This window comes from Paramormyrops kingsleyae, chromosome 2 (assembly GCF_048594095.1).
Source record: "Paramormyrops kingsleyae isolate MSU_618 chromosome 2, PKINGS_0.4, whole genome shotgun sequence".
Taxonomy (NCBI): domain Eukaryota; kingdom Metazoa; phylum Chordata; class Actinopteri; order Osteoglossiformes; family Mormyridae; genus Paramormyrops; species Paramormyrops kingsleyae.
In genome coordinates, this window is record NC_132798.1 from 8,884,570 (window position 1) to 8,896,653 (window position 12,084).

The window sequence follows — 12,084 nt, forward strand, 5'->3', positions numbered from 1 at the left end:
AATTTTTGATATACTGATATACTTTCTCACCATCTAACACTGTATTCCTCACAAACGTGCTCATTGTAGATTATTTTTTTAAAACCTATATGGTTTTGGAAAATGTTTCTTAATTACATATAGTGTATAGTATTATATTACTTGGGTACTGAGGTAAATAAATACACTTATTTGACGGTAGTAATAATATTTGTCCTGTAACACTCGCATTGTAGGGCGTGGTCTTTTCAATACACAGGACAACTTCTATCTTACAAGAAAACTTTATTCTGTGACCTTTATGTTTGGTCTATGATTGATACACTTGTGGAAAAGAATGAATCATGCTTTAACTAAAATTTACCCTGTATACTGTTTACTTTGAACATACACCACAGCCGTGCCCCTCCCACCAAGATCCTGTCCAGGACGATGGATGGAGGGATGGATTACTGCCGTTTCATAAGAAAAGGTGTCAGTATATATATCAGCGGAAACAAGCATGCATGCATTCTACACAGCAATAATAAAGACACAACACTGCGAAACTCCACCGCAATCATGATGCATGCAATTACCAGCTGTGTAAGTACCCAACTCAGACATGTATAAACCAGCTTCTTCCCCCGAGAATCCACCAGGGGGCGCAAGTAGTTGTGGATTCGGTAGTCTGCTTGCACGGCGGCCGCCCAGACCATGAAGCCCACTACCTGACCGGGGTGCAACCCATGCCACCAGGCAGAAAAGGCAAAGGTTAGCGCTAGCGGTGTGGTTCTGTACCTCTGGAAGATCAGTCTGCGTAGCCAGGCGGCTGTGGTTCTGTTCCACTTACGAGTGAACTGAGAGAGCCGGCTAGATGGTTCCACCATCCATGGCTCTCCGTCTGAAAGGCCGTCCCACAGAGGGGTCCCGTGTTGACTGTAGCCACTGAATCCAAGCCCCACTGCGTTGTTCAGACAGTCGCTCAAGGCCCAGTGCGAGTAGTACCTCATCCTCAAAGCCACGGACAAGGTCCACACCCACAGCACCTGACCGAGACGCCCGAGACTTGGGGAGTAGGAGATGAGGAGGTCTCTGAGGAGGCGCCTAGCCCATTCCAAAGATGCCACTGAGAGAGCCTTGGAGAGAATGTCCCGCAGCGGCGAGGGAGGGCGGCTGCTGGCACTCTGCTCCACGAAGTGCACGAACTGGGCAAAGGAGCATAGGGGCCCCCCCAGCAGGGCAGGGAAGTAGAGGCTGTAACTGAGGTAAGGCAGCACAGCACAGGCCCTGCCTAGCACAGCACCCCCCGACAGCGGGGGCAGGACCTTGCCCTCCTGGAGGTCCATGGACATGGATGTCGCACGTTGGGTGAGCAGCATCAGTGCGGACACTGCCAGGAGCAGCCTGAGGGACAAGACAGGGGTGACTACACCAGCACGGCCATACTCTGAACAGCCTGTTTCTGCTCAGCTGTCTGAGGTAGGATGTCTTTTGCCATGTGTCTGGCCCCCTAGCACAGATACAGTCCCCTGTGCAATCACCCCTTAGCTCAGATACAGTCCCCTGTGCAATCACCCCCTAGCACAGATACAGTCCCCTGTGCAATCACCCCCTAGCACAGATACAGTCCCCTGTGCAATCACCCCCTAGCACAGATACAGTCCCCTGTGCAATCACCCCCTAGCACAGATACAGTCCCCTGTGCAATCACCCCTTAGCTCAGATACAGTCCCCTGTGCAATCACCCCCTAGCACAGATACAGTCCCCTGTGCAATCACCCCCTAGCACAGATACAGTCCCCTGTGCAATCACCCCTTAGCTCAGATACAGTTCCCTGTGCAATCACCCCCTAGCACAGATACAGTGCCCTGTGCAATCACCCTCTAATACAGATACAGTCCCTGTGCAATCACCCCCTAGCACAGATACAGTCCCCTGTGCAATCACCCCCTAGCTCAGATACAGTCCCCTGTGCAATCACCCCCTAGCACAGATACAGTCCCCTGTGCAATATACCATACCATTTATCCTTCTGAGATTGTTCTAACAAGTTGTCTGTGAAGGTAACAATCTTAACCTACTGCCAAAAACACAATGAAAGAAGCGAACAGTCTACAAATGTCTCTAAATTACAGCTGCTAGAACAGTCAGTAATAATACACCGTTTTTCAGGTTGATGAGTCAGTCATTGACGTACAGGGGAACTGTGGGTAGCTGTAAACACAATTAGAGCTTAACCCCCTTGGCATTAGTTTCTATAGTGAAGGCAGTACCTGCCGTCACACGACTCCTGCAGCCAGTACTCGCTGTACTGGATGCTGAGATGCCAGAAGGTCTGCCAGCACATGTGAATGCCCAGCATCCATGGGTGAACATCCTGCGGCTGCAGGGCATAGGCCAGGAGAGCGGAGCTGAGCGCAGGGACAAGCACTATGCTGCTGTACGGACCCATGGTGACTGAGGCCAGCACACAGCCACCTACAGCCAGGTAGAGGTACCTGGAGCAGCCAAAATGGAGCCAAATTCAAGTTACTCAAGCCAGTCGCAGTTTACAGAAGCGGCTCTGCATGCACGCAAAACATATTGCATTAAGTACTAATAGATAACCTTTGGTCAGCAAGTCATCGTTTAAATTGTTACAGTTTTGCCATGAGATTTCTCACGGGACATAACTTATCAGTGCAAAATTTGCCCATTTTCTTAAAGATAATTCAACAATTCTGCTGTGTTACTTTTTGTTATTTATCCAGTCCATGTAAGTTTAAGTGTATCGTAAAGTGAATTTAAAAAGCAGACAGCTACAGTATTTATTCATGCATAAAGGCATAACGTGCACATTTTGATTTGATCATACATTCTAGCGCTTTATGCTGCAAACTCATAATTGGCATTTCGATCAATTAACTGAATTAAAATTTTAGTGAGTTAACTAAATATCAATTAAATAATATGAGGTCTACATATTAAACTCAATATTTATATTAAAAAATACATTATAGATGTGTGTATATACTGTATGTACAAACACCCATATACAGCAAACAAGTACATCTGTCACACTTACCGGTGAGTCAGAGTGAAGCCGCGCAGCTTGGCTAGCATGTAAAACAAGAAAGCAAAAGGAAGTGAAATGAACTGATAGACCAGCTGTGGATGCTGTACCAAAACCAACCGGAGTGATTCCATTTTCAATCTGCCACGTCAGTCGCAGTGAATTTCTACTGTGTGTGTCTTTGATGCTGCAGGACCTGTGCCTGACCGTTCACTTTGGGCTACTGGTGTCCAACACTGGGATATTACCGCCATCAGGGTTGGAGGGACTATGTACTGGATCATCATTACTTCTCCCAGGGGAAAGAAAAATGTCTTCATTTGGCAAGGTAAATCACAGCTCGCCTGGGACTAATATAAAAACCCTTTATCATTTGCTAAAACCATGTTTTGCTTGGGGACTGAGTCATCTTATCTGCCATTTTATTGGTCTAACAACACGCTGTGTACACACCAATATCACTTTGTTCCCTTTCAGCATGTAGCACAATAGATTCCTGTCTTCATTTCATTGTGAAATGTATAGGCAAGCATGTGAATGATATGGCTGTTGGATTAATAGCTGTTGATTGTTAGCAAAAGTATAATTTATCTCATAAAATTTGTAATCAATAGATGTTAGAGACATTCAGTGTCTGTAGTCATGTTGCATTTAGGCTCAGTGCTTAATGTTACATTTTGAAACATTTACACAGCTGGGCAGTCTGGTGGCTCAGTAGGTTATATCCTCATACCCTGAGGAGTGTAGATGTATCATATTGGCTGTGTGTGTGTGGGGGTGGTGGTATGTATATATTGCATTGTGGGTACCATTTTAATGCTGTGGGGACCATTTTTTTCTGTCCCCACAAGGGGAAACTCAATTTTATAAAATCTGTTGCTGCAATCAAAAAACTGAAAATACCAAAAGGCTTGCATTTTGTTTGGTTCCTTATTGGTAAGGTTAAGGCTGGGTAGGGGTTAAGGTCATGATTGTTGGTAGTTGGGTTTTTCCCCAGAGAATTTAATAGAGAGTCCCCACAAAGATATAAATACAAAACGGTGCCTTTGAAAAATAAAGTTGCCAAAACCACCAGACATTCCCTATGGTTAAATGATCACACACACTCCTATAAACAGAAGTGCCGCAGATTGGAGCACAAATCTACAGGGTTAGAGGTATTCAAGTCGGCGTGGTCTAACAACAATAGAAGCAAGCAATTGCTAATCGCAATAGAAATGACCCTCAGTACCTTTTTAAGACAATAGCCTATCTAACAGATGAGGCGGAACCTCTGCTACCGAGTAATATTGGTAGAGAACATCTTATGGACTTCTTTAACAATAAAATTACTAACATGAAACTGCAATCATATTTAAATGGCTCACAAATAACTCCAATGCAAACACAACATGCAAACACCCTTATTGTTTTTGAATTAATCAATTAACATGAGTTTAAAACAATAAGAACTAAAATCAAAAACAACCACTTGTCCACTGGACCCAATCCCCACTTAACGTCTACAGGATCCCTGGGAGTTCTGGCAAGACCTCTAACTGCCATAATGAATGTGTCCCTGTCCTCAGGCGATGTGTCTGACCAATGTAAAGTAACAGTAATCAGACCACTGAAGAAACCAAGTTTGGGTCCACAGGAGCTCAGCAATTATGGACCTGTCTCTAATGTGCCATTTTTGTCCAAAATTCTGGAGAAAATAGTTGCCATTCAACTAACTTCAGTCATACTTGGAGACACACAACATACTGGTTACATTCTGGTCGGGGACACAGCTGTGAAACTGCCTTATCTAAAGTAGCAAATGACATAACAATGGCAACTGATGCTGACGGTACGACTGTGCTAAATCTGGGCCTTAGTGCGGCCTTTGGCTGATTATTCTACTGCAATACATAACCTACAATTTAATGTTGGGTTGTGTGGAATGGTGTTGAAGTGGTTTAAATCCTATTTGACTAATCGTTATCAATATGTTCAAGTGCCAATTAATTGCACTCTACAGTCAATATCACCAGTCAAATACGGGGTACCACAGGGATCAATTCTTGGTCCTTTATTGTTTTCCTCTACATGCTGCCATTGGGTAACATAATGAAAAAACATAATGTTAATTATCACTCCTATGCCGACGATGTCAGCTTCGGAGGTGAACGCGAGCACGGAAGCAGGCGAACGAAGCCAAAAGGTCCGGTGAAGGGTTTATTAAAGGCAAAAGGACAGGTGCAGACAACGACGGACCATACAACGATGACAGATCTGGGGAATACAGACTGAGACTCGGACTAAATACACAAGACTAGGTAACAGAGAACGAGCTACAGGTGGGAACAATTAGGGCGAAACAGGAGGTAATGAGGTGGGCGTGGCACACATCGGGAGCGGACGGAGCGGGGCGTGACATAACCCCCCCCAAAGGCGCGCACACCGGGCGCGCCAGGGAGGAGGCGACGGACGGGACGAGGGAACAGGACCTGAAAGACAAAACAGAACGTCAACCAAACCCAGGGAACAGGACGGAGACGCAAAACACGAACAGGGACGAAAAGAAGGACAGGACCTGACAGAGAACAGGGAAGGCGGAGAGACAGACCCAGAAGGGAGACACAGGGGGAACACCCACAGGCGACACGAAAGGGCCAGGAGTGCCAAAAGGAGGGACAAAGGGACCAGAAGGAGAGACAGGCGGGACGAACGAAAAGGGAGGAGGAGCAAGGGGAGCACGAAAAGGCCCAGGCGGGCGACGGGCAGCGGCCGGAGGGGCCGCAGGGGAGAGGGAGAAGGGAGCAGGAGGGGACCACCCAGGGACCAAGGGAACGGGATGAGGGAGTGACGGAGGGGACCAGGAGGGAACACCAGGGAAGGCAGGCAGGAGGGGGAAGCCGCGGCAGGCGGAGGCGCAGCCGAAGCCGGCGAAGGCGCCGTCCGACGCCAAGCCGGAGCAGGGGGGCCCGGAGGCGGCCGACCGGGAGCCGGAGGCGGGACCGAGGACCGGCACCCAGGGACCAGGGGGGGACCCGGCGGCGACCGCCGACCCCGAGGCGCAGGACCCGCAGGCAGCCACTGAGCCACAGCTAGGGGCCGAACGGGCGAGCCAGGGGGCATGGCGGGCGGGACCCAGGCCCGACGCCTGTGACCCCGTCCCTTACGGGACACTGACAGGCGGGGTCCTGGGCGGTGTCGGTCTGGCCGGGGTAAGGGAGAAGGAGTCCGGAGGGAGGTCGAGTCTGGGCAGACAAGTGTCTTGGCCTCCAAAGAGGCAACAGGCGGGGCAGCCGGAGCCTCGGGTGTGGCCGCGGGCAGAGCGGCGGCCTCAGGCGGGGCCGCGGGCAGAGCGGCGGCCTCAGGCGGGGCCGCGGGCAGAGCGGCGGCCTCAGGCGGGGCCACGGGCAGGACTGGAACGGTGGCCGGCTGGACAGGTGAGCAGGGCTGGGCCGGCTGGACAGGTGAGCAGGGCTGGGCCGGCTGGACAGGCGAGACGGGCCGGTCAGGTGAGACGGGCTCGGGCGTGCGGCCCGCAGGGGGCGCCTCATTGAGCGCCACCAGCACGCAGGCAGCAGGGGGCGTAACCGTGGCAACCTTAGGCAGTTCAGGTGCCGGCAGGACAGACAGTTCAGGTGCCGGCAGGGCAGGCAGTTCCGGTGCCGGCAGAACAGGCAGTTCAGGTGCCGGCAGGATGGGCGCTGCCCTCCCGCGGCCAGCAGGGGGCGCCGTCGCGGGGCAGAACCCCCCCCCCAAAGGCGCGCACTCCGGGCGCGCCAGAGGGGGACACCCCGGCGGGCGCCACCAGCACGCGGCCAGCAGGGGCCGTCTCGGCGGGCGCAGCCTCCAGGCGGCCAGCAGGGGGTGCCTCGGCGGACGCCACCAGCACGCGGCCAGCAGGGGGCGCCTCGGCGGGCGCTGTCACCCCGCGGCCAGCCACCGGGACTGTAGGCAAGCCAGGCAGGACAAGCGGGTCCAATGGGACAGACGGGTCACGCAGGTCAGGAGGTGCCGCTGACAAGGCGGTAGAAGCTGCAGCAGGCCGTGCCGCAGGCAGAGCGGCAGCAGCTGCAGCAGGGAAGACAGGCAGGACGGGCGGTGCCGCTGACGAAGCGGCGGAAGCTGCAGCAGGCGGTGCCGCTGGCAGAGCGGCGGCAGCTGCAGCAGGGAAGACAGGCAGGACTGGCAGGACGAGCGGTGCTGCGGGCATCGCGGCGGCTGCAGCAGGCGGGGCTGCAGGCAGCACAGCCGCGGACCGATCGGTGGCGGCAGCAGGCAGCGCAGCCTCGGGCGGATCGGCGGCGGCAGCAGGCAGCGCAGCCGCGGGCGGATCGACGGAGGCAGCAGGCAGCGCAGCCGCGGGCGGATCGACGGAGGCAGCAGGCAGCGCAGCCGCGGGCGGATCGACGGAGGCAGCAGGCAGGAGAGGCAATGCCGCTGGCAGATCAGCGGCGGCGTCAGCAGGCGGTGCCGCAGGCAGTGCGGCGGCATCAGCAGGCGGTGCCGCAGGCAGTGCGGCGGCATCAGCAGGCGGTGCCGCAGGCAGTGCGGCGGCATCAGCAGGCGGTGCCGCAGGCAGTGCGGCGGCATCAGCAGCCGGCGGTGCCGCGGGCAGTGCGGCGGCATCAGCAGCCGGCGGTGCCGCGGGCAGTGCGGCGGCATCAGCAGCCGGCAGGTCCGGATCGAACTGGTCCGGTGCCGCGGGCAGATCCAGAGCACGTAGGTCTGGAGCCGGCAGGAAGGGTGCTGAACGCGTGGGCGCCCTCCCTTTCAGGGCTTTGGGAACCCGGGGTATGCCATCTCTCGCGGCGCGAATTCCGCCTTGCCCCAGACGCTCCGGCCGATATTGATAAGCCTCCATCGGAGGGGGCTGCTCCGGATGCGAGCTGGCTAGGCTCGCAGCGCTGGTGTCATCAAAGGCGGGAAGGAGATAGCAGGCTCCCAGGAAGAGCGACGAGGTCTCCTCCTGCAGCTTCTCCTTTCGCTCGGCGAGTCGGCGTTGTAGCCGACGGAGGCATTTTCGGGCTTTGCCCAGAGGGTACTCCTGCCCCGACGGGCGCTCCTTCCGGAGCATGTCCCGGCCCCGGCTAGCCAGCTCCAGGGCTAGCGGGTCCTCCTGTACCTCGGGCTGGGCATGCCAGTACATGAAGTCCTGCAGCAGTCCGAGCCGGTGGTGCTCGGACTGCTGCTTCATGCTTTCCGGGAGATCTGTCATTCTGTCAGCTTCGGAGGTGAACGCGAGCACGGAAGCAGGCGAACGAAGCCAAAAGGTCCGGTGAAGGGTTTATTAAAGGCAAAAGGACAGGTGCAGACAACGACGGACCATACAACGATGACAGATCTGGGGAATACAGACTGAGACTCGGACTAAATACACAAGACTAGGTAACAGAGAACGAGCTACAGGTGGGAACAATTAGGGCGAAACAGGAGGTAATGAGGTGGGCGTGGCACACATCGGGAGCGGACGGAGCGGGGCGTGACAGACGACACCCAAATATACATTTCAGGTATGTCTAATGACACCACATCTGATGTCAATTTAGCTAATTGGTTTAACGGTGTAAAGATCTGGACGACTGAAAACTTATTATTGCTAAATAGCCCAGAAAACCAAGGTTATGTTGTTTGGAGGCAAGTCCACGGATGCTATAATCTCTGTACTACACTCCAAGGGGCTGAACTTTTCCCTTAGCAGCTCAACCGTAACCTAGGTGTCATCTTAGGTACAAGCCTTGTATGTGGATGCAGTATTGATGGTTTGCTTCCTACAACTATGTAACATTGCCAATCTACAACGATTCCTTACTATTCATGACACTGAGAAATTGATATTTGCTTTTCTATACAGCAGGTTGAACTACTGTAATGCTCTTATTTGTGAGCACAGACTGCACATAAAACACCTGGCAGCGTATTCAAGATGCTGCAGCTCGAATTGTCACCAGAAGCAGGAAGTTCAAACACAGAACCCCTGCTATTAGTTCCCTGTGCTGGCTTGCCGTTAGGTTCCGGAATGACTTCAAAGTTCTCCTACTTACATATAAGGCATTTAAAGGTCTAGCACCTGTCTACCTAATAGAATTAATTCATGCTTACAAGCTGCATCGTCCACTCAGATCACAAAATACACGTTTTCTTGTTGTTCCACATGTAAATAAAGTGACAGTTAGTTAGGGGGGGGGCTGGGCATCCAGTTGACCTTGGACCCCCAGAGGTTATTTTCTCTATTTCCTATCTATACTTACAACAGCTGTCTGTCTCAGTGGCAATATGCTGCTATCTATTCTTCATTCATATGTGAACAATGCCAATCAGATTTATTTCTGTTCTCCCGTTGAAGGGATTCTTAACATGCTGTTTTGTTTACACAAATGTTGTCATGTCATAGAGCCAAATTGTTTATTTTAAGCAGTGTACATTTTATCAAGGATCAAGTGTAGGAATCACGCTTTAAGCAGCTCTTGAGCAACCAGAAATGAGATTTAGTTATGTTTCCTCAATGTTCCATTTTTGGAACTTGATACAGATCTAACCTGTTTTTTCCCCCCACATGCTTTAATATTATTTATTTATTTCTATTCTCCCAACAATTCCTTACTTCCGTCAATCAATGTACTCAATTTGGTAGTAAACTTGGCCTTTAGTTTCTACCTGAGGAAACCAATTCACCTCTCACATTTCAGGAGTTGTGAAATACAGTGGGTATCTAAACAGCCACAGCAGCGATATTAACTACTGAAATGTGTATGGAACAAGTATAAAAATAAAGTAGTATCAGGTGCCTCCCCAGACCGCAGAAGGTGTGACCTGATGCAGGATCCAAACACTGGATCTCTGGCCAGGACATGCCATCACTTAAGAGGCCAGTGTGATCATAGATGCTGTCGTTCCTTTCAGACATTTTCCTTCATTCTCTTTCCACTTATCTTTTGGCTGAAAACACCCAGTCAGATGATTACACTGGCAAAACTGGTGATTTCCCATTATCCACAAGCAAAACTTTCCCTGTTTCCTGGTCTGTGAAAACAGATTATGCTCAGAGGACTGACAACCCTGTTTGTCAGTACTTGCCTTGTTTTCCCATGATTTTATTGCTATGTTGTTTACATTACCGCACAGGTCCTCGACTCCCACACTGCGCTAACTGAAGAGCATGTGTCACAGCAATGGAATGTTTTTCGATTTCCCAAGGAGCACAAGACTGGACAGCCTCCATATCACCTACCACCACCCTGCACACAAGTTACACAAAGCCTGCTTCTGTCAACAAACCATTTTCTCAAAACAAGTTTGCATCAGATACAAAAAGGATAGAAGGATTTCCTTCCTGTATGTCTGCATATTTATGAGGTTTCTGCTGTCATTAAAGAGTGTTAAACTGCAATGAACTGCTCCACGTTGACAGTAAAGTCCCATAATATCTTAAATGCTCTTTGTTCATTTGGTTCAATCTACAATCCGCAACCTCGGCAAGTGATAGGACCTGTACCGGTGGATGCAGAGACAGAGTACCAACAGGGTACCAATAAGACAGCTTTCCAGCATTACCAGAGAAGGATAGAATAGTATAACCTCTACCACAGCGAGACATATGGGGTTTCGGAGCAGAGAAAGGAAACCATAACCAGTGTGGCCCACCACATGCTAGAACGAAGGGGAGCCTAACACGTTCTGCACACTAAACCATGTCAGCTTTGCCATCTGGATAATGGAAGATGGCGCTCTCCGCTTATAATACAGCTTTAAAGTCTAAGAAGGCCAAAATCAGAGAAGACTAAGAGGATTATTTGGAGGGAAAAGGTCTGGTATAATTTCTGTTTCAGAGCCAGCTCCAGTGGTCTGTAGTCACAGGACAGTTCTCTTCATCCTGGACTGAGGAAATAAAACAAAGCAACAAAGAATGAATTCTATTTATTTTTGTAACAAAATTCTTTGGCTTAGGGGCCACCAATTGTACAAAAACAATCCTAGATTCAGTTTCTGGGGCGGAAGGGGCAACGTAAGAGAGAGAGAGAAAGAGATGAACGACGTAAACTAGTCATGTTACATGATGCTACATAGGATGCTTCCAGTGTGAGAAGTGAATACATATGTCCTAAATATAACACATATTATAACAACTCGCTTTCACATAACAAAAAGAGACTACAAATTGCAAAGCAACGCGGTGAACTGCTGCAGCAGCCACTTTCGCGTGAGTACCGTATTATTCAGACCCAAGGGGATTGGCCACCGCGGGCTATAACGCACCTCCCCGAGGAAGTGGCTTTCCTGTATGTACAGGTAGCTTGTTTACCCGCCTGTGTCTGGCCACATCCTGACACCTCTTTTGTGTACATTTGCATTGTTAGCAGCAGCAGCAGTGTGCTCACCTTGGCTTACGTTGTTCGCGTCCTTTTCATTCGTCTTACCGAATGAAACTGGTAAACAGTTTTGTTAGTCCTCTTTGCCATCACAACGTCTTTAAATAACTATTCCTAATAGCCACTGTATTGTGCACGGCTCGTGTGAGCTGAGCGCTCAACAGGCAGACACTAACCCGATATGGAATCAACAAATTCAATGACAATTAAAGAGCACAACAAAGCATTTTTTTTGCATGTTTAACTTTTTCTCCTTACGCTTTGAAACGTCAGTGTTTCCATCCCAACCGTAAGATGGAACCGTAAACTCGCCAATGAATAAGATGTGGGGTACTGTATGTTGGGTTGTGTGGAATGGTGTTGAAGTGGTTTAAATCCTATTTGACTAATCGTTATCAATATGTTGAAGTGCCAAATAATTGCACTCCATAGTCAATGTCACCAGTCAAATATGGAGTACCACAGGGCTCATACTCAGATGCACCACTAGGCGTCACTGGTCTTTGTAAAATATGAGACATCTCCACAAGGGTGTTCGTTTCTTTTGTAGTGAAAAGCAAAGCCGCCGTGAATGCAAATGTAACAAACTTTCTAATATGATATCGGCCAGTCGAGGTTCATATTATCAATTCACCAAATAGTGAAGCACCAACCTTGCCTACTGAGTGTCGTTAACTTCATTATGTAGATATTTACGAGTATACGGATTCCGCATGCAGAATTTA

General features: G+C 50.3%; 1 protein-coding gene and 1 long non-coding RNA gene across 2 annotated transcripts; one reads left to right on the top strand and one right to left on the bottom strand.

Annotated features, from left to right (window-relative positions):
- Window positions 1-202: 202 nt before the first annotated feature.
- mboat4 (membrane bound O-acyltransferase domain containing 4) lies at window positions 203-3,205 on the bottom strand. The gene is made up of 3 exons (XM_023801739.2): window positions 3,027-3,205; window positions 2,236-2,460; window positions 203-1,365 (listed from the first exon to the last, which is right to left on the bottom strand). The coding sequence occupies exons 1-3, from the start codon at window positions 3,146-3,148 to the stop codon at window positions 429-431; spliced, it is 1,284 nt and encodes a 427-aa protein (XP_023657507.2). The 5' UTR covers window positions 3,149-3,205; the 3' UTR covers window positions 203-428.
- LOC140587690 (uncharacterized) lies at window positions 2,268-10,577 on the top strand. The gene is made up of 3 exons (XR_011989368.1): window positions 2,268-2,450; window positions 3,208-3,342; window positions 10,116-10,577. It is a non-coding gene; the product is annotated as an uncharacterized lncRNA (long non-coding RNA).
- Window positions 10,578-12,084: the final 1,507 nt, after the last annotated feature.

Bases quoted from the DNA above. Each gene is read 5' to 3' on its own strand.
- mboat4 (XM_023801739.2), bottom strand. From the start codon at position 3,148: ATGGAATCACTCCGGTTGGTTTTGGTACAGCATCCACAGCTGGTCTAT. The intron at 2,461-3,026 runs GTAAGTGTGACA...TGGCTGCTCCAG, and splicing joins GGCTTCACTCTGACTCACCG to GTACCTCTACCTGGCTGTAG. The intron at 1,366-2,235 runs GTACTGCCTTCA...CTTGTCCCTCAG, and splicing joins CAGGAGTCGTGTGACGGCAG to GCTGCTCCTGGCAGTGTCCG.